General features: G+C 59.7%; 2 protein-coding genes across 7 annotated transcripts in view; one reads left to right on the forward strand and one right to left on the reverse strand.

Moving 5' to 3' along the window:
* TSPAN11 (tetraspanin 11) overlaps positions 1-5,842 on the forward strand; it is a 58,808-nt gene extending 52,966 nt beyond the window's left edge. For all 4 annotated transcript variants that reach the window (XM_021092451.1, XM_021092450.1, XM_021092452.1 and 1 more), the window contains one exon: positions 3,925-5,842. Coding sequence is in view for 3 of the 4 variants with exons in the window: in XM_021092450.1 (XP_020948109.1) it covers positions 3,925-3,984 (60 nt within the window). In the remaining variant the exon portion in view is untranslated. The remainder of the gene's footprint in view (positions 1-3,924) is intronic.
* TSPAN9 (tetraspanin 9) overlaps positions 7,982-24,450 on the reverse strand; it is a 192,554-nt gene continuing 176,085 nt past the window's right edge. For 2 of the 3 annotated variants that reach the window (XM_005664070.3, XM_013997827.2), the window contains 6 exons: positions 15,384-15,575; positions 14,948-15,022; positions 13,822-13,923; positions 13,010-13,141; positions 12,580-12,663; positions 7,982-11,284 (listed from right to left, as the gene is read on the reverse strand). In XM_005664070.3, coding sequence (XP_005664127.1) covers positions 11,213-11,284; positions 12,580-12,663; positions 13,010-13,141; positions 13,822-13,923; positions 14,948-15,022; positions 15,384-15,575 — 657 coding nt within the window. In that variant the 3' untranslated portion in view covers positions 7,982-11,212. 3 annotated transcript variants of the gene reach the window in all.

Here is a 24,450-nt window from a genome sequence, read left to right on the forward strand (position 1 = left end):
CTTCACCCCAACCCACGTGCATGCACAGCGAGCCTGGGGGCACTCACACGGCCCCCTCGCACCTGCCCAGGCAGGCCCTCTGCCCTGGCGCTGACTCAGGGAGTGGCCAGTGGGACCGGGGAAGGATGCTCGGTGCTTCAGCCCCTGCTCCCCCGAGCCTCCCACACACTGCTGCTGACCTCGGGTGCTGGGGGCCTGCTCTGCGGACACCTACTGGACCTGGACCGCACTCCCCTTTCCCTCCTGACCTCTGGCCTGAAGCCAAGGGCAGCAAAACCAAGGGCAGGAGTGGGCCGGCCCCTGAGCCTGAGGTCATAGGAGTAACGCCGAGGAGGCCAGGTCCAGGCAGGGTACCCTCCAGCCACACACACACACACACACACACACACACCACTGAGAGCGACTTGTTTTCCTCTGCACACCGCAGAACTGCTCCGTCCCCCAGAGAGCGTCACCAGGCCACCACCAGGGCCCATCCCTGGCCTTCATCCATTCCATCTATTCCGCTATGGCGGCCAAGCCTCGGGCTCTAGCGCCCCCTGCCGGCTGACACTGAAACTGCCACCGAGTTGGAGGCGCCCTGCACCATCTCAGGGAGCCCTGTCACTCCCAAGGCTCGGTGTCCTTACCTGTAAAATGGAGGAGGAGTCAGATGGCCTCAAGCCCTTTTGAAGCAGCAGCGTTCTCTCATCAGTGGAAATCTCACTCGGGAGCCCAGTTTATTCAGAGTGAAGCCTGAGCTCCTCTGATGGAGGCAAAAGTCAAGTATAGCCTGACATGACCGCCCTCAGGAAGCTTCTGGCTCTGAATTCTCCAGGAAGATTCCTGGCTCAGAGAGATGGAGGTGCTGCAGCTTCCTGGGACGTTAGGTAGATATTCCATGAGTGACCCTGTAGACCAGGCAGGAAACGCTAGGAGTATAGCAAACGTGAGTCCAGCCAGACATCGCATGCTGCCTCCCGGCCTCGTGGACCAGGCAGGGGTCTGCCTACAGAGACGGTGGTGGGCTGGCTGGCCGGGATGCAAGAAGGGACTGGCCTCCCGGAGCCTCTGGGCAGAAGGTGGGGAAGGGCGAGCGCTCTGTCAGCTTTGCAAGAGGAGCATCTGTGTGCAAGCACCCTGCCCAGTTCTGGACCACACCAGTGGGCAGGAGAAGGTCCCCTCTCCCAGGGGCTCTCACTCGAGGGGAGGAGACAGAACATAGGAGTCACATGAGCTGTAGGGTGAGCCCTGGGATTTGGGGAAGCATATAGGAGGCCTTAACCATCATGGGCCGTCAGAGAAGGCTTCCTGGAGGAGGCGGTATATAATAAAGCATTGAAGGCGTTTGACAGGAAGAAGCAAAAGGGGGAGCGAGTGCCAGGGCGAGAGAACTGCATCTGCCAAGCCCTGGGGCAGGGGTGCGGGATGGTGGCGAGGCTTTATCCTCAGGGCCCTGGGCAGCCTCTCACAGGCTCAGGGTACAGGAGGGGCTGGTGCCCTGGTGTTGGTTATTCTGGTTTTCAAAGAATTTCAACAGGAAGGCTGTGGACCAGTGAACAGACTGGAGGTTTTTCTATTGATAGAGGGGCACTCGAGGCTCAGAGAGGGATGTCACTGAGCCCAAGGTCACACAGCCCCAAGTAGAAGCGAACCCATTCCCGCTGCTACCCCGACACTCCCACATCGTAGGATGGAAACGTGAGCCCAGAAAACTCCCAAGGCAGTGAGATTGGGATCTGCAGGTCATCAAAGGGGGAACAGGAAGGTCATACTGGGGATGGCTTCCTGGACCTCCCTGGCCCTTGCTCAATACTCCCGATGACAGCCAGGTACTGGCCCAAAAACCTCACAAGAGGCTAAAAGCCTACCAGCCTGTCTGTTAAAAAGCCCTGCGTGTGGCAGACACTGCCTCCAGGCAGGCTGCCAGGAGAGAGCCCCACACACAGTGCCCCATGCAGGCTGGGCCCACCCCCTGCCCCTCCTGCTCCTGCAGCTCCTTGTCCTGCGTGCTCTCTGCTCACAGTCATCTGTGCCCTCTGTCAGAAAGGGGACACTGGTGCCCACTCAGGGACTGGAGAGTTGGTCCTTACACCCCATCTGCGTGCATGGGGTAGTGTGTGCATGCATGCATGTGCATATGTGTGTGTGCATGCACATGTGCACACGAAGAGCACATCCTTGGCCCTCTGCATGCATCAGTGGGGTGTGTGTGTGTGTGTGTGTGTGTGTGTGTGTGTGTGTGTGCAGAGACGCATTGATGTCCACCTCGCTGTGTCTCCCCTGGGGACACACGTCATGTACAGAGTGCCCGTGCTGGGCGCTCAGCCCCAGGTCCTCCTGGAGGAGATGCGGCCTCGAGTTTGCCCTGGCCCAGCTGTTCCCGTCTGGCCTCCCCTTTAGTGAGGATCAGAAAGATCCAGATGATCCCACAGGACAAGTCAGCAAATCATGAGGTGGGGACAGGGCAGAGGGCCTGCTGGACATCTGGGTGGCAAGGCTGCGACAGCCACCCCCCTAAAGCTGGTGGGAGACACCATCACCTCTTAAGCTGCCTTTCCGCTTGTGGCTCTGTGTCCTGGAGGTGGGTGAGAGCTGCTCACCAAGTCTGGGAAAGCAGAAGCTACGTTCCCAGGGGGTGAACCACCGGCATGGGGACAGAGGGGAGGGAGGAAGGGGGACACACAGCCCTTGCCCACTATTCCTGGAGCCTCGCAAAGAGAGACATGTGCCTGCCACCCCTGAGTCCTCATCAGCCCTCCCCGTTGGGCATCCAGAAGTGCCCCGGCCAGGGCAGGTCAGCAGCAGCCACGGGGGAAGATGGGATATCATCTCCTGTGTTGGGGAACCCCCCTCAGCCCGGGTCCACAGCACAGGGGCGGGGGTGGGCAGGGGCCAGTGGCACCATCTTTACCAGGATCGCCATCGCCTCCTGGCTGGCTTGTCCGACCTCACCTCCTCCTGACTGCGTCCTTGGATGGGAGCGAGGAGATGGACAGGCGGAGCAAGTTGGGGAGTAAAGCCCTTGTCCTCTGTGATCCACGCGTGACATGGGAGGCGACCCAGGGGCTGGCGGGCTCCCCAGTGGGGGGCTGGGGCCGCGCCCCGGGGCTGATTTACAGGATGAGCTGGGACAGTTCGGGGTGCGCCTCTCAGACCTCACACTCCCTCCCACACATCAGCCAGAGGTCAGACGCTGGGCCCCGGTTTCACTCTGGCGTCTGAAGGGCAGCCAGACCTAGAGCAAAGCTGCTTCGGACAACAAGAGAGTACAAACGTCACCGCAGGGGCTCTAATTAAATTGGCGTCTCTGGGAGTTCCCCTTGTGGTGCAGCAGGTTCAGAACCCAACCTAGTGTCCATGAGGACGCAGATTCAATCCCTGGCCTCACTCAATGGGTTAAGGATCCAACCTTACTGCAAGCTATGGCATAGGTCACTGATGCGGCTCGGATCCTACATTGCTGTGGCTGTGGTGCAGGCCAGCCACTGCAACTCTGTTTCACCTCCAAGCCGGGGAACTTCCATATGCCGCATGTGTGGCCCTAAAAAAACAAAAAAATAACAATCGGGCCATTTCTGGAGATCTGGGACCACAGACAGGCCGTGTGGATGGGAAGCTGGTGAGAAGTGCAGGTCCTCACCCAGGCCACAGAACTGTGATCTGCGGCTAACAAGGGCCCCAGGTGACCGCTGCCCATTAAAGCGTGAGAAATACTGCTAACAGTTCTCAAAGTGCGTCTCCACCAGCTCCCCCCAGCATCACCTGGGAGCCTGTTAGCAATGCAGAATCTCAGGCCCCTCCCCAGACCTCTTGAGTGAGAATCTGCCCTTGACCTTGCCCGCAGAGGGCACTCGGGTGTGGGAAGCCGAGCGCCAGGGCGCTGTCGGCAGCAGCACGCTGGTGGGCCCTGATTTCTCTGACCTCTGCTCTCTCCCCTGGCAGATCTGCGGCATGATTCTCACCTGCTGCTTGCACCGGAGGCTCCAGCTGCACTTTTACTAATGGCCAGCCACGACGGCCCCTCAAAAGTTCAGGTGCCCAAATCCCACTGGCCAGTCCTGAGGGATCAGCATCAGCCTAGAAACTCCCCCCACTCTGTTCCCAGCCCCTTCGGACCCACCAAGTGCCTAGACCACGGCCCCTGCAGCTCCCACCCAGGCCAGGGACCCTTGGTCCCCTCCCTCCAATTCTGAGTGATCCCTAGGGAGGGGACGGATCCTGCCCTGAGACCCTAGCCCCAGGCCTGAGGCTGGGAATCGGGGCTGCCCCTACCAGCTCCAGAACCTAGAACAAAGCGCTGGAAACTTTGACCCCTTGGCCAGGGACCCCCGCCCCCAACCGGCGCTAAGCATCCGTCCTCATGCCTCTGCGGCTGTGCTCCTCCCACCCGGGAAACGCATGGTGGGCAGTTAGAGTTGGCTCCATCCCCAGAAGACACAACCCTTTCCCCAGCCCACACCTTCTCAGCTGGAGGAGGGATGGCCAGGTTCCTTCCTGCAGGGCCTGGGAGGTGAGGCAGCTAGGAGCGCTTGGGCGGGGGCGAGGGGGGTGGAGCCCCCAGGGCAGGGCGCAGGTGCCCCCCACAGAGGTCCCCTGGGAGACTATGGCCCCAAGCCCTGTCTCCCGCCATCTGCCCCTCAAGGTCTCTGTCTGGCCTGATGCTCAGGAAGGCCAGGTGTTTGAAACCATCATCAACTCTTCATGGGGGTGAGAGCAAAACCCTTCCTGATGAAACCAGATCCCAGACCTGCAAAGCTGACGCTGCTGAGAAGGTGCAGCCCTGAGCGGAAGGGTGCTCTGCCCTGAACCTCCCTTTTTGTGGGCCCACACTCCTGGACCGCTGGGCCACCACCAAACAGCCCGCCAGGGCCCCGCTCTGCTTCCCAGACTGAATATAGCCCCTTCCTCAGCTTCTCTCTTGCATCTCTGAATTGACATTTTCAGGAAGGATTTTCTCAAATATTGAGGGAGAGCAGAAAGAAAGCCCTGCTAGAAGAGTTCTCTTGTGGCTCAGTGGGTTAAGGTCCAGCATTGTCGTGCTATGGCTCAGGTCCCTGCTGTGGCATGGGTTCGATCCCTGGCCCAGGAACTTCCACATGCCTCCGGCACGGCCAAAATAAAAGCCCCCTAATAGATACCGAGCATGATGCTGGCAGTTGTCAAACAACACGTGTCGACTCATAAGACAGCTACGGGGCCTCTCTACAGGACCCTTACAAGTGGGCAGAGAGCCCCATGCCAGCCTCCCATCTCCCCAGGCTGGGATTCCCATCTTTCTACTTCCCACCCTTATGATGCTGATGCTGGCCTCGTTTCTTGACCCAGGCCAGTCCAAGGTGGTGAGTGTTTTCGTCTCCGTTCACCGTCACCGCCATCCCCAGCACAGTCCCAGCTGTACCGAGACCACGCACCCTCAGAACAGGGGTGACTCAGGCACGGAGGGAGGACCAGGCCCCCTGGGCCATTGCCTCCCTGTCTTGCAATTCTCAGGGGGCTGTTGGAGAGGGCCCTGGGGTCACTGGTGTGAAGGTTGGGCTAAACCATCCCCTGGCCCCAGAGCCCTGCACACCTGTTGGAGGGGCTCAGGCAGCAGGTAGGAGTCAGGGGACTATTGAGGATAATGAAGGGGAGCTGCCAGAGACAGCTTGGTTCTGAGAACCCGGTTCGGTGATGTGAGGTGTTGTCATTCCTTGTGTGAGCGTAAGGAGACACTATGGTCCATCTCCACGGCTGTCGTTAAACTCAGCAAAAACGAGCTGGTTAAATCAATACCCTCCCAGTCTTTGCCTGCTGATGCCTTAAGAAGGAACCGTTGCAATGTCAATATTTTTGTGTCCAAAATGCCATTCATTTAATCCGACTGCTCTCTAACTTCTGTGGATTATTGAATGCTGCTCTTGGAGCCAGCAGAGCAGAATAGGCGGGGGTGGGGGAGGGGGCCCTACCAGGCCCACGCATCTCCCGAGCTCACTCCCCACTCCACATACACCAGCTCCCCAATCCAGATCACTCTCCCCAGTCTTCAGCCAGGGGGACGCTCTAATTTGGGGTTCCACCTCTACTTCCAGGGCTCCCAAGATTCCAGGTTTGACCAGTTTCTTGCCAAGCATCTACTCTTCCAGGAAAGAGCTGACTGTGTTTAGCTGCATGTTTTTATTTAAACCTCATAGCATATCTAGAAAACAGGTATTATCCTCATTTTGCAGATGACAAAACCAAGTTCAGGGGTCACCCAGCGCTCACACAGATACCCCACACAGAGCAGGAGCTGAGCCCAGGCCTCCAGCTCCCAAACCTCGGCTCTTTCCACCCAGACACATACCTCCACGGGCAGAAGCTCAGGCTCAGCCAACGCTGAGGACACAGCTGTGGTCAGGAGGGAGCTAAAGCAGCACATGAGGCACGTTGCCAGCTGGGAAGCTCCATGCCAATAGAAGGAGAGATTTAGTTACCCCTGCAGGTCTCTGCCCACCTCCTGGATGGGAGGGCACAGCCCGCAAGGCCCTCACAGTCCTTGTCTAGTTCTACCTGTCTGGGCGAGGGGCTTGCGCGGGGGGTATGTGCTGGGGGCTCCTTCCCCCCAGCAGATCTGGCCCATCACCAAATCTTGTCAGTCTTCCCGAGGGTCCCTCAAATCTGTCCTTCCCCCCATCCTACTGGCGCCCCCCTTCATTCTCACACTGCAGCCAGCGGGTGGCGCTCAAGGACAGCACTGAGCCGGTCCCATGGTCACATGGGCTTCAGACCACCCAGCGGGCTCCCACTGCTCTTGGCTTCAAGTTCAGACTCTGCCGCTGGCTCACAGGCCATGACCCCTGCCCAGCCAGGGCACTTGCCTCTCCCGGCTCAGTTCCCAGACAGGTGCCTGGAGCTCACAGCGCAGCCGGGGCACTGTGCTGCCCTGGGAACTACCCTCTGCCCCAGGCGCAGACTGCACAGGGTGCGCAGGCAGCCGGTGGGGCGCCCACAGGCAGGGCCAGGGTGGGGCTGGAAGGACAGGGAGTGGCCCCACCCACCTTCCTATGACTTGGTTGGTCTTCAGTGGATGACGGAGCGTCACAGCCCCAAGCTCCCTGCAACTCTCCTCATGAGGTTCTCGGAGATCCCGCTCCGGCTGGACCTTTGAGAGGCTCACCTCAGTCTCCTCGGTCCCCAGCAAATCCCTGGGGGCTTCAGGACACATCAGCCACAGGACGGGACCCCAAAGGCGGGCGCTCAGGACGATTCATGCCAGCCCAGCCTCCCCTGATGGGGGTGCGGACCGCCGCACGTGGAGGGGTTCGGGAAGCCCCACGCTGTACGCCTTCCTTCCCGCCCGGCCCATCCACCCACCTCTCTCCTGCTCCTCGTCACCGTGACAATGACAGCAGAGGAAAACCCATAAACCAGAACCCCAGTCGAGGAAGCTGGGGGCCTCCTGCTGCCACCTGCCACTGGATCAGGGCTCTCGTGGCTCCAAGGCCTCCTCCCTCCCTGCCAACCACCTAAGGCTGACAGGGCGCCCCTGCGCCCTCTCGAGGCTGTTCCAGAGCCACCCTCTGAAGGTGTGGCCCAGGCCAGGTCACACCCTAAGGTCTCCTCGTGAGACAGACACCAGACACACGAACCCTGGGAATGATGCAGAGAGAGGGGAGAGGCCATACCTAAATCTGAAAGCCCTGCCCCACAGTGGGGGCGGGGTGGCTTGTTCCCAGGCCCTTCCACACACACTCGACTGGACGTCTATGGCAGGTGACAGGCACCGAGATGGGAGCTGGCCTCCCATGTGGCAGGCTCAGGCCACTTGGACAGGCCCCTGACCAAGCCCGCATCTGCTCACGAGGCCAGAGGGGGCATGCGGGTTGCTCAGGCGCCCAGAGAGGCCTCCCCGCCCAGCAGATCTGTAGCCTGGGTCCTGCTGTGGGCCGTGGGTGGACAGGCAGGCTAGTCCTCCCACCAAGCACCCCGTGAAAAGTCTCAGTCGAAGCCCAGTGGACACAAACACCGCAGAGAGACAGGCTCCTTGTGCTTTTGACACGTTATCAATTTTTATTTAAAAACATGCTAAAAACATGGCGTTCCATAAAGCTGGGACCAGGATGAAGGAGGCGCACAGAGACGGCATCACAAGCAGAAAAGTGCACTGAAACCAGCACATGTGCCCCCCCAGGCAGGCAGGGTGTGGGCACCAGCCCCCCGCTGTGCCCCCACCCCCACCCCCAGGGCCTGGTCAGGGAGGGAAGCCAGGATGCGCCCCAGACCTCAGCCCCACAGCGGCAGAGGGGGATGGGAGGACAGGAGCACAAGAGGCGGCTCTGAAGGGCCGAGGGGCGGAGTGGACCCCAGGCACCCGTCCCCAGCTCCCGTCCTTGCCGGGTCCCTGCTGTTAGCACCTCCACCAGCGGGTGGGCAGGGGCCGGAGAAACAAGGACGTCCTTCCCATCCACCTGGACCACTCTTTGGCCACCAAAGCAAGGGGGTCAGCGTCAAACCAGAACTCCTGAGTGAGGGGCTGGAGTGAGTCAGCACCCCTTTCAGAGTGAGAGGCCACCATGCAAGCCCACACTGCCAGGGAGGGGCAGCACTCCCCCAGCGGGGCGGCGGTCGTGGGCACCGGTGTTGCCCCCAAGGGCAGCTCAGTGCTGCTCGATCACATCCCCTGCGAGGTGGCTGCAGAGAAAGGCCGTGGAGGCAGACACGCCCCTGAAGGCTGCAGAACCTTGGCTTGGGGGCCAACTCTGTGGCCTGCCTGCATCACTGAACTAACACTGACCTTGTGGGGGGGGGGGGGCGGTGCACCAGGGAGGGGACTCACTCCCATCATTCTGCCCGTGGGATCACAGTTGGGAGAAACTGAGAAGGTGTTGGGCCGCATCACCGACGTCATAGGATGCCTTCTGTGGGGGTGGGGACCGCTCTACACAGCAGGCAAGGGGCTCAGAGAGCCCCCCCGCTCCATGCATGGACCCTGCTGTCCAGTGTGGATTCGGCCAAATAACCAAAACACCAAGTACAGGGTCGGGCAGGAAGGCAGTTTGGGGACCTTTGGACAGGGCTCTGTGGACAGACAGATGAGGCAGGGGCTGGCAGGAGGAGGGAGACAGGAGAGGGCCCCAGGGCCACACGGCCCCCCTAAAGCTCCAGAAACACAAGACACCAGGGAGGCCTTACGCCCTCCCTAGGGCTGGGAGGGGCTGGGCTTTTACTGTTCGTTTTCACAAAAATTAAAAATTGCATTGATAGGCATAAACACAACCCCCCGGCCCCAACTCATTATAATGCCATCCCCTGTGCCACCTGAAGGCTTGTTTGCCCAGGGTCCTTCATGGTGCTGTGGCGATTTATCTGCTCTGGGCTCTGCAGGTCTGGGCTCCCGGGAGATGGCAGAAGCTCCCTCCCAGGAAGACAGGGCCACGGGGGGTGCGGGGGGTGGGCATGAGCACCCAAAGCCCTGCCCACAGGCTTCCCATCAGCACCCCACTCCTGTCTCAGGAGGTGGTCTTTACTCTCCCTAAGACCGAGACCACCCCACTCTGCTCCCCACTACCTGAAAGTAAGGCTCCTGGACACACCAGGTCTGTACACCTGGTCCCGCCTGTCTCCTACTTCAGACAGTACACAGGGGGCGGGGGTGCTGGCTGGGTGGCCAGGTCCTGGCTCCTGGAACAGGCAGGTAGAGGTGGAGAGGAGACACAGACCCTGCGGGAGAGCAAGGCACCCAGCCAGATGGTGCAGGACAAAGGCAGTGCCCAGACAGGCCTGGGTGGGGAAGTGCTAGCTGGTGGGGAACGTTGTTTCCAAGATCAGCCCCATGGATTATTGGCCTTTTTTTTTTTTTTTAAACTGCACAACTTTCTTAGACCAGTATAAGCCTTGGTGTGGGCACCTTGCTGCAGCCGAGTGCCCCCCTACCCCGGCCATCTCCAGGCCCTGACTCAGACCGCCTTGTCCTGGGGCTACTGGAGAGTCGCATCTCACTGCTCTTGGGTTTCTGTTTTTTCCCTCAAGGTCACCGAGCTCATGATTGCCTGCCACCCTAGCCTCAATGAGCTCCAGGAGGGAGAGGAGGGTCCCAGGACCCAGATGGACCTCCCTCTCCCCCAGCAGGGAGTCAGCAGCCCAGTGGCACCCTCCCCTCCCGTCTCTGGGGCCGTGGGTCCCCTGTCACTGTCTGAGCAGTTCTGCGGAAGGACTGCTTCCCCTTCCAGAAGCAACGTGAGAGAGTGAGCAGCATCTGAACTAAAGAGGTATTTGTCCCAGAGTTTCTAGCAGGAATGTCTGTGAAAGTAACCGGTTTGCAGAACCTGTGGCGGGAATGCCCGCAGGGGTGGAAGGGGAGCCTCCCGGCTGCCAGAGGCCAGGAGGGAAGAAATAGGGAAAAAGAACTGCTCATCAATGACACACAAGGACCCATGACCACTTGGCCTCATTCCCAGCAAAGTACCCCCAGCCCGAGAGGACCCCTGCCCTGGCCTCTCGCGCCGGCCACTCCCCATACTGCCCCCCACCCCCGTGCCTCCATCTCACCTCCCTCTCCCAGGCTTCTCTCCCAGGCTTCCCTCCCCGCCGCTCAGTGCACCCTGGCGAGAGCCTCCTGAGTGTGTGCAGTGGTCTGTCCCGATGGAAACCGGACGGACGTCCTCTGTCCCCACCCATCCCCACCCTCAGAAAGAAAATCAAACCATTACAGAAATCAACGCAGTAAAAAGTTATGAATCAGAAAGCTAACCCTAAACTTATCTGAGAGAGCGTATTCCTGAATAATCGTAATCAGAGTAAAATAAAATAAAAAAGTTACACTGTTAAGGTATAAAAAGCCTGGGCGAGACGCTCCCAGGGGCCTGGCGGGAGGCGCTCAGCCCCACCCCCGCCAGCGCACCCCTCTCCGCTGGGCAGTCTCTCCACCAGGAGGCAACACTGCGCCCCCCACGAGGGGAAAAAGTGTCAGCTGAGGAAGGGCAGGGCAGTAACGCATCAGTGCCGGGGGCTCCCAGAGCATGCCCCCCGCCCACCCTGTCTTCTTTGGCAAATACACAGATGCAGGAATCTGGATGCCCGGGCACCCCAAGGTCTCCGCGCCTCCTCCTCCCCGGCCTCCGCCCACCAAGAAGGCCCAGGCAGGTGGCGAGAGGCGGACCCGGGAGGTGGGCGCAGAGGTCAGCAGTCTGCAGGGTGTGGGCAGGCGACACACAGCTGAAGTCTTCCTCCCTGGCACAGTGTCCGCGTGGGCCGGGGCGCGCGGCCAGCCCGCTCAGGCGTCGTACTTTTTCCCAGTCCGGTGGATGTGCTGGAAGAGGGTCATGGAGAAGGCCATGCCCAGGATCTGAAAGACACGGGAAGGGGCCTTAGATGGGAGCCATGGGGCACCCAGAGCACGTGGGGCAGCACCTCATGTTGAAATGAAGACGACGCAAGACAGGAGGAGGCTGCACACGGGGCGCTCGGCCGCTCCAAGCTGCCTGTGTGGGGCGTCACCATGGCCCAGACACCTGCTATTTCAGAGCTGGGTGGCGAGGACACGGCCTGACCCTAAACAGCAGCTGATGAGGAGCTGGGGATCGGGGGCAGCAGGCCACTGACAATCCACCAAGTCACATTCGGGGGTCCTGGGGCACATAGATAGCATGGTGCCTGGCCCAGCAGGCACATCTCACCGCCACTGCATTAGGGGGTGTCCACACACATCTGTGCTCCTTCAGTCCCTGATTTCGAGCAGAGCAGGAGGCTTGGGAAGCCAGCCTGTGGCCTCTGGGGACTGTCAGGGGCCCCGGAGCAGGTGGCCGGGGACACTGCCCCAGTGGCTCTCAACACTCAAGGTCTGCGTGTGGCTTTGGAGATAGAGGTGCCCATCCGGCCCCGGCTCTGCGTAGTGACGGCCACTCTAACACTCTTAGATGAACAGACGTGCTCGGCCCGCAGGCCCGAGAGTTCAAGGAGGAGGGAGGACCTCGTGCAGGATACCCCTCTTCCCACGGACTGACAGCTGACGGCGGGGGCAGGTGCTCCAAGAGGTCAGGTGCTCACCAGGGGTCCGAGTTCAACACAAGTGGGCAAGGAGCGAGCCCAGAAATGCTGCCCCAGAAAGGCGGGGACTCCTGCTCTCAGCTACACGGGCCTCTGCCTCCAGGAGGGAGCCAGGGGTCCCCTCCGAGTCCCTCTCCATCACCAGCTGCCCTCAAGGCACGGCTAACGGCAGCCAGCCCTTCCTGAGTGTCTCCTCTGGCCTATGTCACAGGAATTAGACTGAGTTAATGCTAAGTGTCTGATGATCGTGCCCGCCATACAGGTGTGGAAATAAAGGTATAGAAGCCGAGCCACGTGCCAGGACACACATATCTCAGGAGCTGGGTCAGAGAGACGCTCCGGAGGCCGGGCCTGTGCCCACAGCTGATGCCTGAGGACCCAGGTGTCATTCAGTTCAGGTGCAAGGTCACTGTCCCTGTGCTGTAGGGGGCTTCATGCGAGGCCAGCACAGGCCCAAGGTTCAGAGGGCGCAACAACGACACAGCAGGACTGGGGCAGTGTGCGCTCCAACGCCCGGTCAGTCATGCCCCTGGGGCTCCAGCCCCGCCCTGAGCCCAGTCCCGCTGGGCTGCAGCCAGGCTGGCGGCCTCTCACCTGCATGATCAGGATGCACATGCCCACCGTGCCAAGCACGTGCTTATTGTCGTCAAACCACATCTTCACCTTTTCGTAGCAGCCCTGGGGAGCAAGGAACACAGGTTCAGGCGCTGGTGTGACCGTGGGCCCCTCCTGGCCAGCCCCCACCTCATCGTCGCTGCTCCTGCCCCCTGCCTCTCCTGGACCCCAGCCCCGGGCCTCCCGCCTCTGAGCCCTTCCCCCTGGGGGGGTCCACCCACAAGACCCACCCCTGCACAGCCGCAGACCCCATTCCACCCCAATCTCTGACTCCATTTCCCACCTGCCTTTTGGCTTCAGTCGGATGTGCCCCCCACCCAGCCCATGTTAAGCCACCGCCTTGGTGTTCAGCACCACCCGCCCCAGACTGTCCACCACACGGGCTCCTGGGAAGGGGCTCCAGCCTCACCGTCTTCCAAAGCGGGGTGGTGCTGTTGCGGCCGCAGCCCTGGGAGTTCTCCATGCAACAGCGGTCAGGAACCGTGTTCTCCCCCAGCACGGGGTACCAGTCTGTATAGTCGGTAACGCCACAGCAGTGCATCTGTGTGTCGGGGGTGGCGAGGGGCAGGGTCAGACGGACCAGGCCCAGCGTCCCCCTCCCACCTTCCCCACCACCCCACCCCACTCCACGGGAGCAGCCGCCTGCAGTTCAGCCTTCTTGCCCCTTCTTTGGGCCTCAGTAGGGTCCTCAGGGGAGGGAGCAGTGGCTCCTTCCTGGAGGCTGAATGGGGAGAAGGCAGTGCTGCCTGCTCTCCTCTGCCCCCAGAGCTGGGCGCAGGCAGGGCGCTCAGCCCTCTGCTCACCCGCCAGCCCCACCTCTTTGTGGGTCATCCCGAGCTGGCTGTTGCCCCTCCCCAGGGCTACACAGGGGGCTGCTCTGACTCGTTTCCTCTTAGCAGCAGAGCCGCCCTGCCTAAGTCACGACTAGGGAGGCAAACCTGTGGCTAAAATAAATTCAGTCATTTGGGCCAAAGCCTCAGAAGGGAACGGTGGGGGTGGTGTGCCCTCTGGATCATCCTTCCTTCCCAGCCCCTGTGCCCCATGGCGCCCTCCAGCCCGTCCACACCCAGGCCCTGCTTGCCCCTCTGCAGCTGCCCACGGCACAGTGTCCGATCCGGAAAACACAGTGCCCAGCCTAGTGCCCAGGGAGAGTCTAAGGCCCAGGCCCGCCCACCTCCCCGGCCATGCCATCTGAGCGCAGCGGCCGAGCCCCGACCTCACCTCGGCCTGGATGATGTTCCAGGCGTTCTTAAGCCCCACGTTGTTCTCCGAGTTGTACAGCAGCAGACCTTCCTTGAGGTCCTTCCTGGCATTCTCGTTCACCTGCCAGGTGAGGGCACATTCAGCTCGATGGGGGGGCGGAGGGAGGTCACTCCTCTCCCCGATTCGTCTGGGTGACCTAGGACTGCGGCCCACAGCTCTTCCAGGCAGGGGAGGTCCTGTTGACCCAGTGGGGTGGTCTGTTGGGGCCGGGGACCCCAGGAGAGCTGAGCACCCAGAGGCAGAGACAAGCCCAGCGCCTCAGTATCCCTGGCCCCAGGACCGGGCACACAGGACATCCGGCCCACAGCACGTCCCCCATGGCCTCATAGCTGGGGTGCCAGGGTGCACATCAGCCAGTCAGAGATCAGTGCACCCCTTTCTAGTAAGTAACTCCCCCCGCCCACCTCTGCCTTGCCTGTAGTGCTGCAAAATAACAGCCACCTCTGGGATTGTTGTGAGAATCAAAGAAAAGGATTCCTACAAAGAGCTAAGAACAGGGCCGGCCCAGACGGATCTCTCGATATTGTTATGGCCTCCCTTTCATACATGCAAAAGAACAATTGTTCCTCATCCTAAGAGCAACTCTCCCCTTCCGTGTGGCCTGAGCCATCCTTCAGGAGCCCAAGGGGCGAGTCATTACAGGGCTCCGGGTGTAATGCACCGGAAGAGCTGGCTGAGCCCCCAGCACGGCCCCCCTCCACTGTGAGCCCTCGTCACAGGTCACCTGGAAAGTTCCCCAAGTTCCCCAAGTTACCAATGGGATACGCTCCAATCACACGGCCCACCCAGTGAGCTGTGCACCCCTTCTCCAAGTGGGCAGCACAACTATGCTTAAATACTCCCAGGGACAGGGAGCTCCCTGCCACAGGTACAGCCCATGGCATCTCTGAGTAATTAGAGGATCCACTTCCTAGGACCTTGTAAGGTAATGAGCTCCCCATGCTGCCACCACCAAAGCCGTTCCTCTGGGCCTTTCTTAGCTCTTCTTTCCTCGCAGGTATGACCTGTCAGCGCTTTTCCTCCGGCTTCTCTGACCCAACCCTAAGGGTGAGGAAACGCCATACGCCCTCCCCCGAAGGCTCACCTTGTCCATGTAGACAAAGAAGAGGATAATTAAGATCAGCTCCGCCAGGAGGATGATCAACAGGACGATGAAAAACTGGAAAGAGAAGGTCCAGGAGTGCGCACGTGGTAGAGGTCATGGCCAGAGATGGGTGCAAATAGGACTGCGCGGGACAGGAAGCACCCAGACAGGGCTTCCCAGGTGTGGGAGAGGCCACCCACTCCTGGGGAATCCCAGATGGGGAGGGAGGGTGAGAAAGGCCACGGTCAATCAGGGAGTGGGATGGGCACGGAGGGCATGGACAGCTGATCATGAGGAAGAGGGGCGTGGTAAGGCCAGGAACATTCTACAGGCAACTTCCCCGGCCTCAGGCTGGGCCCCCAGTGGGCTCCTTGGCTCAAATGCAGAGCAATCCAGAGTTCAGAGGTCAGAGGGACGGGGCTGGGGTCCAACTTACACTGAGGAGGAGGCACCTGTTCTCCTTGATGGCCCCCAGGCAGCCCAGGAAGCCCGTCACCATGACGATGGTGCCTATGGCGATGACGAGGTTGGCTGCAGACAGCGAGGGGAAGCTGGGGGAGAAGGTGGCAAAGTTGCCTTGGGACACGGAGAGCCAAATGCCCACTCCAAGCAGCCCACAGCCACAGAGCTGGAGAGAAAGGAAAGCCCGTTAGACCGGCACTGCTCTGGTCTCCATGGATCTCGAAAGAATGCATGTCAGCCCCCCAGATCCCCAACCATGAGACACAGGGTAGAACCAGGCCAGTCACATCAGTGGTGTGACCTGCACAAACCCCCAGGCTCACCGGGTCTCAGTCTTCCCACCTGGCAAATGGGATGACACCAGCTTCATAACCTCGTAAGGTCACTTCAATGAGGACAAATTAGATACGACACGGGAAACGCATGTAACAAGGGCAGAAGGTCCTAGATGCACACATGCAGTTATGGTTGTCCTTCAGGGCAGAGGAGGGCCTGGTGCTCAGGAAGGGGGCGGGGAGGGGGCACATGGTGGTCACAGAAGCAGCTAAGGGCTAGTCTCTGCATTGGGAGAGAAATCTCGGAGCCCAGCTCCTCAGAGTCTGAAGAACAAATTTCGCAGAGATGGAAACAGGAAAGAGCTCCCCGGCCTGGCTGAGGGGCTGGCCCATGTATGGGCCGTGGGTCCAACATGGACCCCACCATCCATCCGGCGAGCCAGCAGCCAGTACCGGCTCTCCTCCACCCCGGGGCTGCGATGTCCACCCCCAACCTCCAGAGGCTGCCGTTCAGGCTCCCTGGCCTGCAGGGTTCCACAAGCTGACACTTCCCACTCCCTCCACTGGCTCCCAGGAGCCAATCGATCAGTCAACCTCATTAACTGAACACCTACAGACACAGTGTGTTCAAGACCTGCCTTCCCAGGGCCTCTGCTGGGCAGGGTGGGAGGGCGGTAAGAGCAGCATAAGCACTGTGGCCAAACAGCATGGGCGGGCCCTTCAGCATGTGGACTGGGGCAGGGAGGGCGCGGTTAGACACAATTTAAGAGAAAGAAAGCCTGTGAGGAGGGTGGCCAGGGCCAGGCGTCAGCCTCAGGGATCCCCTTCTTGAGCTGGTGCCGTGCTATGGCCCCCAGGATCCAGGCCCATCCCTGCTGTCAAGCCGCCCCCACTCTGGAGAGCAGACGTGGGATCGCAGGCCAGGCAGCCGCGAGCGGGCAGAGGGCGGGAAGGACGGCAGGGGATGCCAAGGGGATGGCACATCCTCTCTCTTTTGGACCACAAACCACACTGATCACCTGCTTGGTAGAGCCAGGCCTTGCTCTGGGAAGTGGGGGAGAGGGGCAGAGACAGTGGCCAAAGCGCTGGCAAAGACCTGCTCTCAGGAAGACGGGATTTGTGCAGGGGACAGAGACATCGCACAGGCAAACACACAACGTGATTTCAGGAGCTATGAAGAAAAATAAGTAAGGATGAGAAGAAATCAGAAAGTAACTGAGGGCAGGGTGGCGGGGGAAGGCCTCTCAGGAAGGCGGGGAGGAAGGGTGGAGGTGGAGAGGAAGGGTCCTTTGAGGAAGGACCTGGCAGAGGGGAAGTGAGCCACTTAAATAAGTGGGGAGGATGTTCTAGAGGAAATGGCAAGTGCAAATGCCCTGGGGTGGAGGCGAACCTGGCCAGCGGTGGGGGCCGGAGGTGACAGTGGCGGGGACCAGCGGGTGAGACCTCACAGGCAACGGGAAAGAAAATGATGTTGTTCTCAGGATGGGAAGCCAGAGAGCAGGACAGGGGACATGATCTGTGATCGCTCTGGCTGTTGTGCAGGGAACAGGCCATCGGAGGGCAAAGGGGAAGGTGGGAGAGCAAGCAGGAGGCCACCAGGTGACCAGGAGGGGCCGGAGGGATCTCCAGCGGGTGGCTATGCAGGAGTGCTGAGAGATGGTTTGGTTCGAGATGTGTCCAGAAGGGCTTGCTGAGCCTGGACGAGTGAGGAGGATTTTGATAAATGGGGAGACAGAAAGGTGGTCCAGACAGAAGAAGCGGGACTCTCCCCACCAGTCCCTAAACCAGAGATTGTTCCAGGAGCTGCAGGGATGGAGTTGGGCAAGTGGAGCAGCTGCAGGGTCCCCTCGCTGTGGGGAGCAGCCCTGTGCCCCGTGCCCTGCAGCAGCCTCAGTGGGACGGAGCCAGGCCCAGGGCATCCCCTGATGGGACGTGCACCCAGCTCGGCCAGGACAGGGTGCCACCACCCCTGCCACCACCAGGTGGCGCCCCAGGCTGGGTCAGAGCTCTGGGTTTGCAGAGAAGCCCCGACTCAGCCAACTTGTCACTTGACTCTCTTCAATCTGGTCACTTTCTATGCTGCCGACTCAATTTTTCTTTCATTAATCACACCATGGAAATTCATGCTCTTCATGCTGAAGATGTATGGGTCTAAAAGCAGACCCTGGAATGAATAAGAGGAGACCCTGCTGCTTCCAGTTCACTTGCTACAGGTAAGGAGCCTGGCCGTGGGACCCCGGGGCCGTGGGACAGCTGCCCCCCCTGCACTGGAGACACCAGGCCCCCTGGAGCCTCCCCGGGCCTGGGGAAGCCCTCAGAGTACTACTCAGTGCACTACGCCACCTCAGGTAAGGGACTCGGCGTCCACAGATACCAAAGGACCACTGACCGGCTTCCCCGGCAGCCAGCTCCCGCTGGGAGGGGGCCTATGTGGGGCTCTGGGAGGGGGCTCCTGAGGGAGGGGCCTCGATGTGGGGAACCACCACGGCTCAGAACTCCAGGAGCCAGTCTTCTCTCTGACTCCACACCCTGTCCTCTGACATGGTGCTGGCTCCTTGAAGCCATCCCAGGAGGGAGGAGCTGGTACCGATCCCCACATCTGCATCCTTCTCACTTCCTGTCTGAGGTCACCCTGCCCCCGGGAAAGTCTCAGGTAAGGCCTGCTGCCTACCAGGGTGCAGCTCCCACCAGCAGCCTGGACCCAAGTCCAGCACCTTCTTCACAAAACCACAGGGCCATCCCCTGCCCCACAAAACCACTTGCGGAGTGAATGAAGCCCAGCAGGCCGTGAGGGGCCCTGCTCGCCCCATATCTTCAGGCCTCCCGCTGAGAGAGATGGACCCTTGGCTCCCACCTCTGACCCAGAACCAGGCCCTCAGGCCCTAAGTTGACAGACTGGGATGCAGAGGGCACTGATAGCCATCACACCACCAGGCTGGGCCCAGGACCCGGCCTGCTGGGTTTGGGGCAGAGACGGGCATCATCACATGCCCAGGAGTCCCTGAGTGCTCGCTAAGCCACCGACAGGTGAGGTGCCAGGCCCACCCCCTCAACATCGCTCCTGGTTCGGGCCACGCCCCCCAACCTGTCTCTGGCCTGTTGAGCCCAGCCTGCACAGGGCTGCCAAAATTCCTTTCCCGAAAATGCCTCCTTCATTCCGCTGCTCCCCTGTGTGATCCTAAGATTCTTTACCTCTCTGAGGCCCAATTCCCTTTAAAGTGTGGCATATGGACTAGAGAATTTCTCGGGTCCCTTCTAGTACCGGCTCAGCCAAGCCTGAGACACGCTATTCTCAGCCCCAGCCCAGTGGTTCCCACCAGGGCAACCTTAATCCCAGGGGACAGCTGGCAACGTCTAAAGACATTTCTGTTGACACAACCTGGGGAGGGGGTGCTCCTGGCATCCTGGGTGGGGGCCAGGGATGCTGCCAGACATCCGACCAGGCACAGGCCCTGCCCCATGACAAAGAACCACCTGGCCCCAAATGCCAAGAGAGAGACCCAGCCCCCTGCCAGGTGTCCAGCCTGCAGCTCTGGACTCCCTGAGAAGACAGCTACCAGAGAAACAATCTGGTGTGATCCTCTGGGGGTGGGGCAGCGTCCTGGTGGGGGGGCGATGACACAGCATGCTGGCTCTGAGAGGGATGTCATGGGATCCCAGGGGATGACAGAGGAAAGTTCTGGTGAGGGCGGGGCCAGGGTGGTTAGGAGGCTGATTCCGGGGGTGTGGCAATGGGGCTGGAGGGAGGAGCTGAGCGCAGAAGGGGTTTGCTCGGCAGGAGGGCAAGGGGACAAGAAGCCAAGCTCTGAGGCCAGAGCAGGGGCCGGGAGGAGGAGGCGGGGTAGGAGGGGAAGGGGTAGGGGGAGCTGCCCCACAGGAGGGTGCCAAGCCCAGGAAGCAGGTAGCCCACAATGGCACAGTCCGAGCTCAGCGCTGGAGAGCTCAGCTGGTGACCTTCGGGGAAATTCCCTTCCAAAAGCAGAAGACTGTCTCAGCCTAGGCCAGCTAGATTCAAGCCCAAGGCAGGAAGAACCTCTGGGGCGAGGCAAGGTGACTCAGGGGACCAGGACCCAGTCAACTGACCAGCCCAAGGGCACGGCCACCCTACTGCAGTCCAGGCCTGGCCACTGCCCCTCTCCAAACGGGTCACTGCCCCAGGGGCCATCCTGACCACCAAGCCTCTGCCCTCGCCCCTCCTCCCGCCAGGGGCACTTCTAAGCATTTTCCACTCGGGCTCCAAATGAATCCACATCCAAACACAAGCAAACCTTTCATCTGCCCCTGCCTTGCTCTCTAAGGGGTCAGGATGTGGGTCTGCCTTGTCCATTCCTAAATCGCCAGAGCCTAGAACAGCACCCGCCCTTGGCTGTGCCCATGGGTGTCCCTCCTCCAGGCTTTCCCTGCAGAAGAGAGAAGGCACAGGCCCCTGCGGAGTCTCAGCACCTTCCTCATCACCCTGGGCCCATCCAGCGGATGCGCTGCAGGCGGACTGAGGCCAGCAAGCCAGGACCTCATTTATCAGGTCTGCTGTAATTAGCCAATGTCCCCATGGCAGTTTCTCTGTCCTCAGTTGGAACAATATTTATTTGTAGTTTTAAGACATGTTTCTGCCATACGTCCTCATGTATTTTCCATGCGGCATCCCAGGTCTCTGGGGGTGGAGCCATAACCTCCCCTGAACCAGCTTCCTTCATGAGCATCCACCTCACTTGCTCAGAGCTCAGGGACAGCCCCTGCCTCTGTCCCCTCACAGCTGCCACCATCTCCCTCATGTGAACTGGGGGAACCCCTCTCCAAGGCTGGACCCAAAGCAGCACATCCCCGCCCAGCCCTCTAGAACACCAGTGCTCCCTGGCCAGGTTCACATCTCAGCCATTTCTCTCCCACTGTAAGGCCCAGAACACGCCTGAATACCACATAAATATTTTTTTCCATGGATGAATGGATGGATGGAGAGATGGTCGGATGGATGAATGGATGATCGATTGGATGGATGGATGGTTAGATGACTGGATGGATGGATGGATGGGATGGATGATGAATGGACAGATGGGAGAGCCTGGGAACAGGACCAGACCCAGATACACAAACCCACCTGAAAAATAAGACCCCTGTATACCCCCTTCCTCACCCCTAGAACCACCAGCACCAAGTTACCCCCAGCTCACCCCCAGCCCCTCATTCGCCTATACAAGTTGCCTACAGTAGTACCCGCCCCAGCCCCTCAGAGCTCAGCACATCCTCTGGCTCTTTTTATCCCTGCTGCTCTGTGTCCCTGCAGGGCCCCCAAGCCAGCCCCTCCCTGCCCATGCCCTTTTTGCTTTATAGGAGCCCTTTAGACACCAAACATGGCCTCAGCACTCCCTGCTCTAAAAGCCAGGGCCAAGTGCAATGGCATTTAATAAATTAGTGAATGTAGGGAATAAAAAAGAGAACCCAAAGGACTTAAATTTCACAGCCAAGTTGCTGGCTGGTAATGATCCTGCCCAGCCCTGGGAGAGGCCAGACGCCAGGAACTTCATCACGGGGAGAAGGAGCAACACGTCAGCACCAGGAATGGGGTGGCTACTTTCCGCGGCCCTCCAAGGGGCCCTGCAGCTCATTCATTGTCATGGCCATAATGGGAGGCAGAGGCTGTCTGACAGCACTTCCAACTCCACACAGAAGGGACAAAGGCACAGGGAAACCTTCACCAAAGCCACACAGCAAACAGGAGGGTCAGGACATGGAAGGGGTGGGGCCCTAGTGAGAAGGTTTCTCTGTGCCTAGACGGGCCCCAGGGGTCCAGCCTCTGCTTGAGGTCCCCACCTCCAGGATCCCAGTACTCACCAGGCAATAACACACTCTATTCCTTTTTGCACAACTCTGGTCAAAAATCCTTCCTTATTAACTCAAGACTCCTCTTCCCTGCAGCTAACAGGAAGCCCACCAAAAAAAGCCCACCAAAGACAAGTGTGAAAGGACTTTACTTGAAGGCCTGTATCTAACACCTTTTCCCAACCTTCTCCTGGCCCATAAGTGGGCTTTTAGCGCTTTACCTCAATCACCTGACACAACTGAAAGTTAAGTTCCAGATCTGGAGGGACCAGCACGGAGAACAAGATACCACTCTCCCCTCCAGCACTTTGAGCTCTATACCTCTAATAATCCAGCCTAAGCTGCCCCTGCCTTGGCTGGCAATGACAGCACAGTCCTGGTTCACACTGAGCTTATGCATGATTCAAAGCCAAACAGTATGATGCCTCGGCCATTCTTTTTTTGACCCCACACTTTCTCTCAAAGCCTCCAATTTCTTCACAACTTCACAGCCCCCCATAGCACCAGCTTGCAGAGGTGACAGAGAGATCACACCCATATTTCTGAGCCAAATTTTCCTCCAAATAAACATGACATAAAGCATTTGCATATCTAAAACCCAGTTACATTTTGATTATTGCAGAATGAGGTTATTTTCTATCAAGATAGTTCTAGGGGAGAGCGATTCAACGTGGCCAATCTTCAGGGATGCTGTGTTTGGGAGCTGGGAATCTCTGAGGTCAATAATGCTCTTAAATTACACGTTCCCAGAGCCCAGTTCTCTCCAGCGAACTCTGCAGGGATCCTGGGAGCTCGGGACCCTCCCCCTATTCACTGGAACACTCTAGCCATTGAGAGAGGGTCCTGTTACAGTACCTCTTACTGTCTAAGACTCTAAAAAGTGCTGGGGAAACAAGAGCTGTGATGGGGGAGACCCTGAGGACAGGGCTCCCTCCCTCCAGGGCTCCCAGTGAAGGTAACGCCCCGGGCACTGCAGTCCTGGCCCCCAGTTGGCTGCACAAAAGGCCTGGTGCCCTCTGACCCCAGTGAGGGCGAGGGGGAGGCTGGCTTTTCTGAAGTGCAGCCCATCTGTTTGGGCTTCCTGGCCTGGCCTCGCCATGGCAGCCATCTGCCTTGCCCAGGGGCTTCCTCCAAACAAGATATCCACGGGGCTGCAGGGTGACAAGTGCTGTCTGTCCCTGGGCTTCAGAGGAATGCTGATCAGGTCCAGTCTCCAGGACAGTAGATGCCCAGAAAGCAAGGGGCAAGGACCAAAACGGGGGAGGAGAGGGGTCCAGCCTGTGCTCTCCCAGCACAGCTCCCTTAAAACTCCAGCCTTCCAGGCATTCCTCTGCCTGGTAGAGAGTCGTGCGGGGCACCACAGCTCACCTCCCCCACCTCCACCTGCACCCCAGTGCCCAGGCCATCTGGGCTCCTCAAATCTGACAGCAGGACCCAAGTCAACTCTCAGGCGCCAGGATCCTTCCACCTTCACAGACTGACCACAGGCCTGCTCCCTCAGTGGGAAACGGAAAGGGAGGTGGAGACCAGCTCAAGCCCCCGAGGGGCCTGAAGTGGGACTGAGGCTGCCGGAAGGAGCAGAGATGAGAAGCAGGCTCAGGAGTGGCGTGTGGTTGGGGGCCAAGAAGCAGTGGGTGATACAGAGCCAGCCTCGTAAAGAGGGTGTGACCATTCACCAGTCCAGACACACTGAGCCTCAACCCTTCCAGGGCGGACCCGCCAGCAGGGGCTCTTGCCATCCAAGCCATGGTGGGGTGGGGGTGGGTGCAAGGGAGAAGGGACAGGGGCTCAGGGAACAGGAACCTCCAGCGGAGCCAGCGAGAGGACTGCCTTGGGCTGGGAGAGTAGGGAGGAGAGTGACTCCAAACCCCAGAACTTGCCATCACTCAGCAGGAAAGAGCTTGGTGCCTCAGGTCACCCAAGCCCCGTAACCTCTCGGGCAGGTGTGAGTGCAGGAAGGGTGCTCCCTGTGCGGGGGCAGGGGATGTGCACAGAGCCCTCAGCACCCGCACCCCCAGCGCCTCGGCCACCCCAGTGCTGGGCCCGGGAAGGAGCCCCCGAGAGACAGCCTGGGGCCTCGGTGCGAGCCAGTGTCTGGCCTCCCGAGGTCACAGTAAATTGGGAGGGAGAGCACTCAGGACTCAGAAGAGCTTGTCAGAGGAGTCTGCAGAAAGGATTTTCCCATCACCAGCATATTTTCTCCTTCCTGCGTTTGTTTTATGCTGTGCCTCTGGGGAGAAAGGCACTTCTGACAGCATCAAAGCGGGGGGTCGCACGTGAAGCCAGGGCTGCCGCAGGAGGCGGCGGGGGTGGTGGTTAAGAAACCTGCCTTCAAGGTTCCCATTGACACTGAGCCCGCCTGGGCCTCACTGGAAAAGCAGACCTGCCCCCAGCCCGCACCTCCGCTCTCTGAGCCCAGGCGGTGGCTCTGGCCACTTGGATGCTTCTCCACCAAGACTGAGGAAGAAAAACCACCTCCCGGCACAGGGGCACACGAGAGGAAGGGGAGGATTATGGCTGCCGAGCACGTTGTGTTCCACGGAATATAAATACTGCACTAGTCAGACTCCTTGGCACATGCAGGGGATCCCTTGAATTCACATCACATCTTTCTAGCAAAGAGTTCACATGATCTGAGAGACTGTAACTCATGCTACAGAATGGGGAGGGGGCAGGGGCCGTTCCCCCTGTTTGAGGAAAGGGGGCCCCCTTCTCCCAGAGGGGCAGGAAAGTCACGGAGTGAAAACGTGTCCATTTCTGGGAGCCTCTCATCCAGCGGGGCTGCCTCCGTTCAGCCTGTCACAGGACGGAGGCCCTTTAATAATGTAACGAGAACGATCCCTCGCGGCTCGAGTTCAGCGAGGAACACCCCATAACGACACATACAGCTAAGGGAAGGATGGAGGCCGACAAGCAGGCCCATCTCCGGCCCCAGGACAGCCACCCACA

The sequence above is a fragment of the Sus scrofa genome, chromosome 5 (assembly GCF_000003025.6).
Source record: "Sus scrofa isolate TJ Tabasco breed Duroc chromosome 5, Sscrofa11.1, whole genome shotgun sequence".
NCBI lineage: Eukaryota > Metazoa > Chordata > Mammalia > Artiodactyla > Suidae > Sus > Sus scrofa.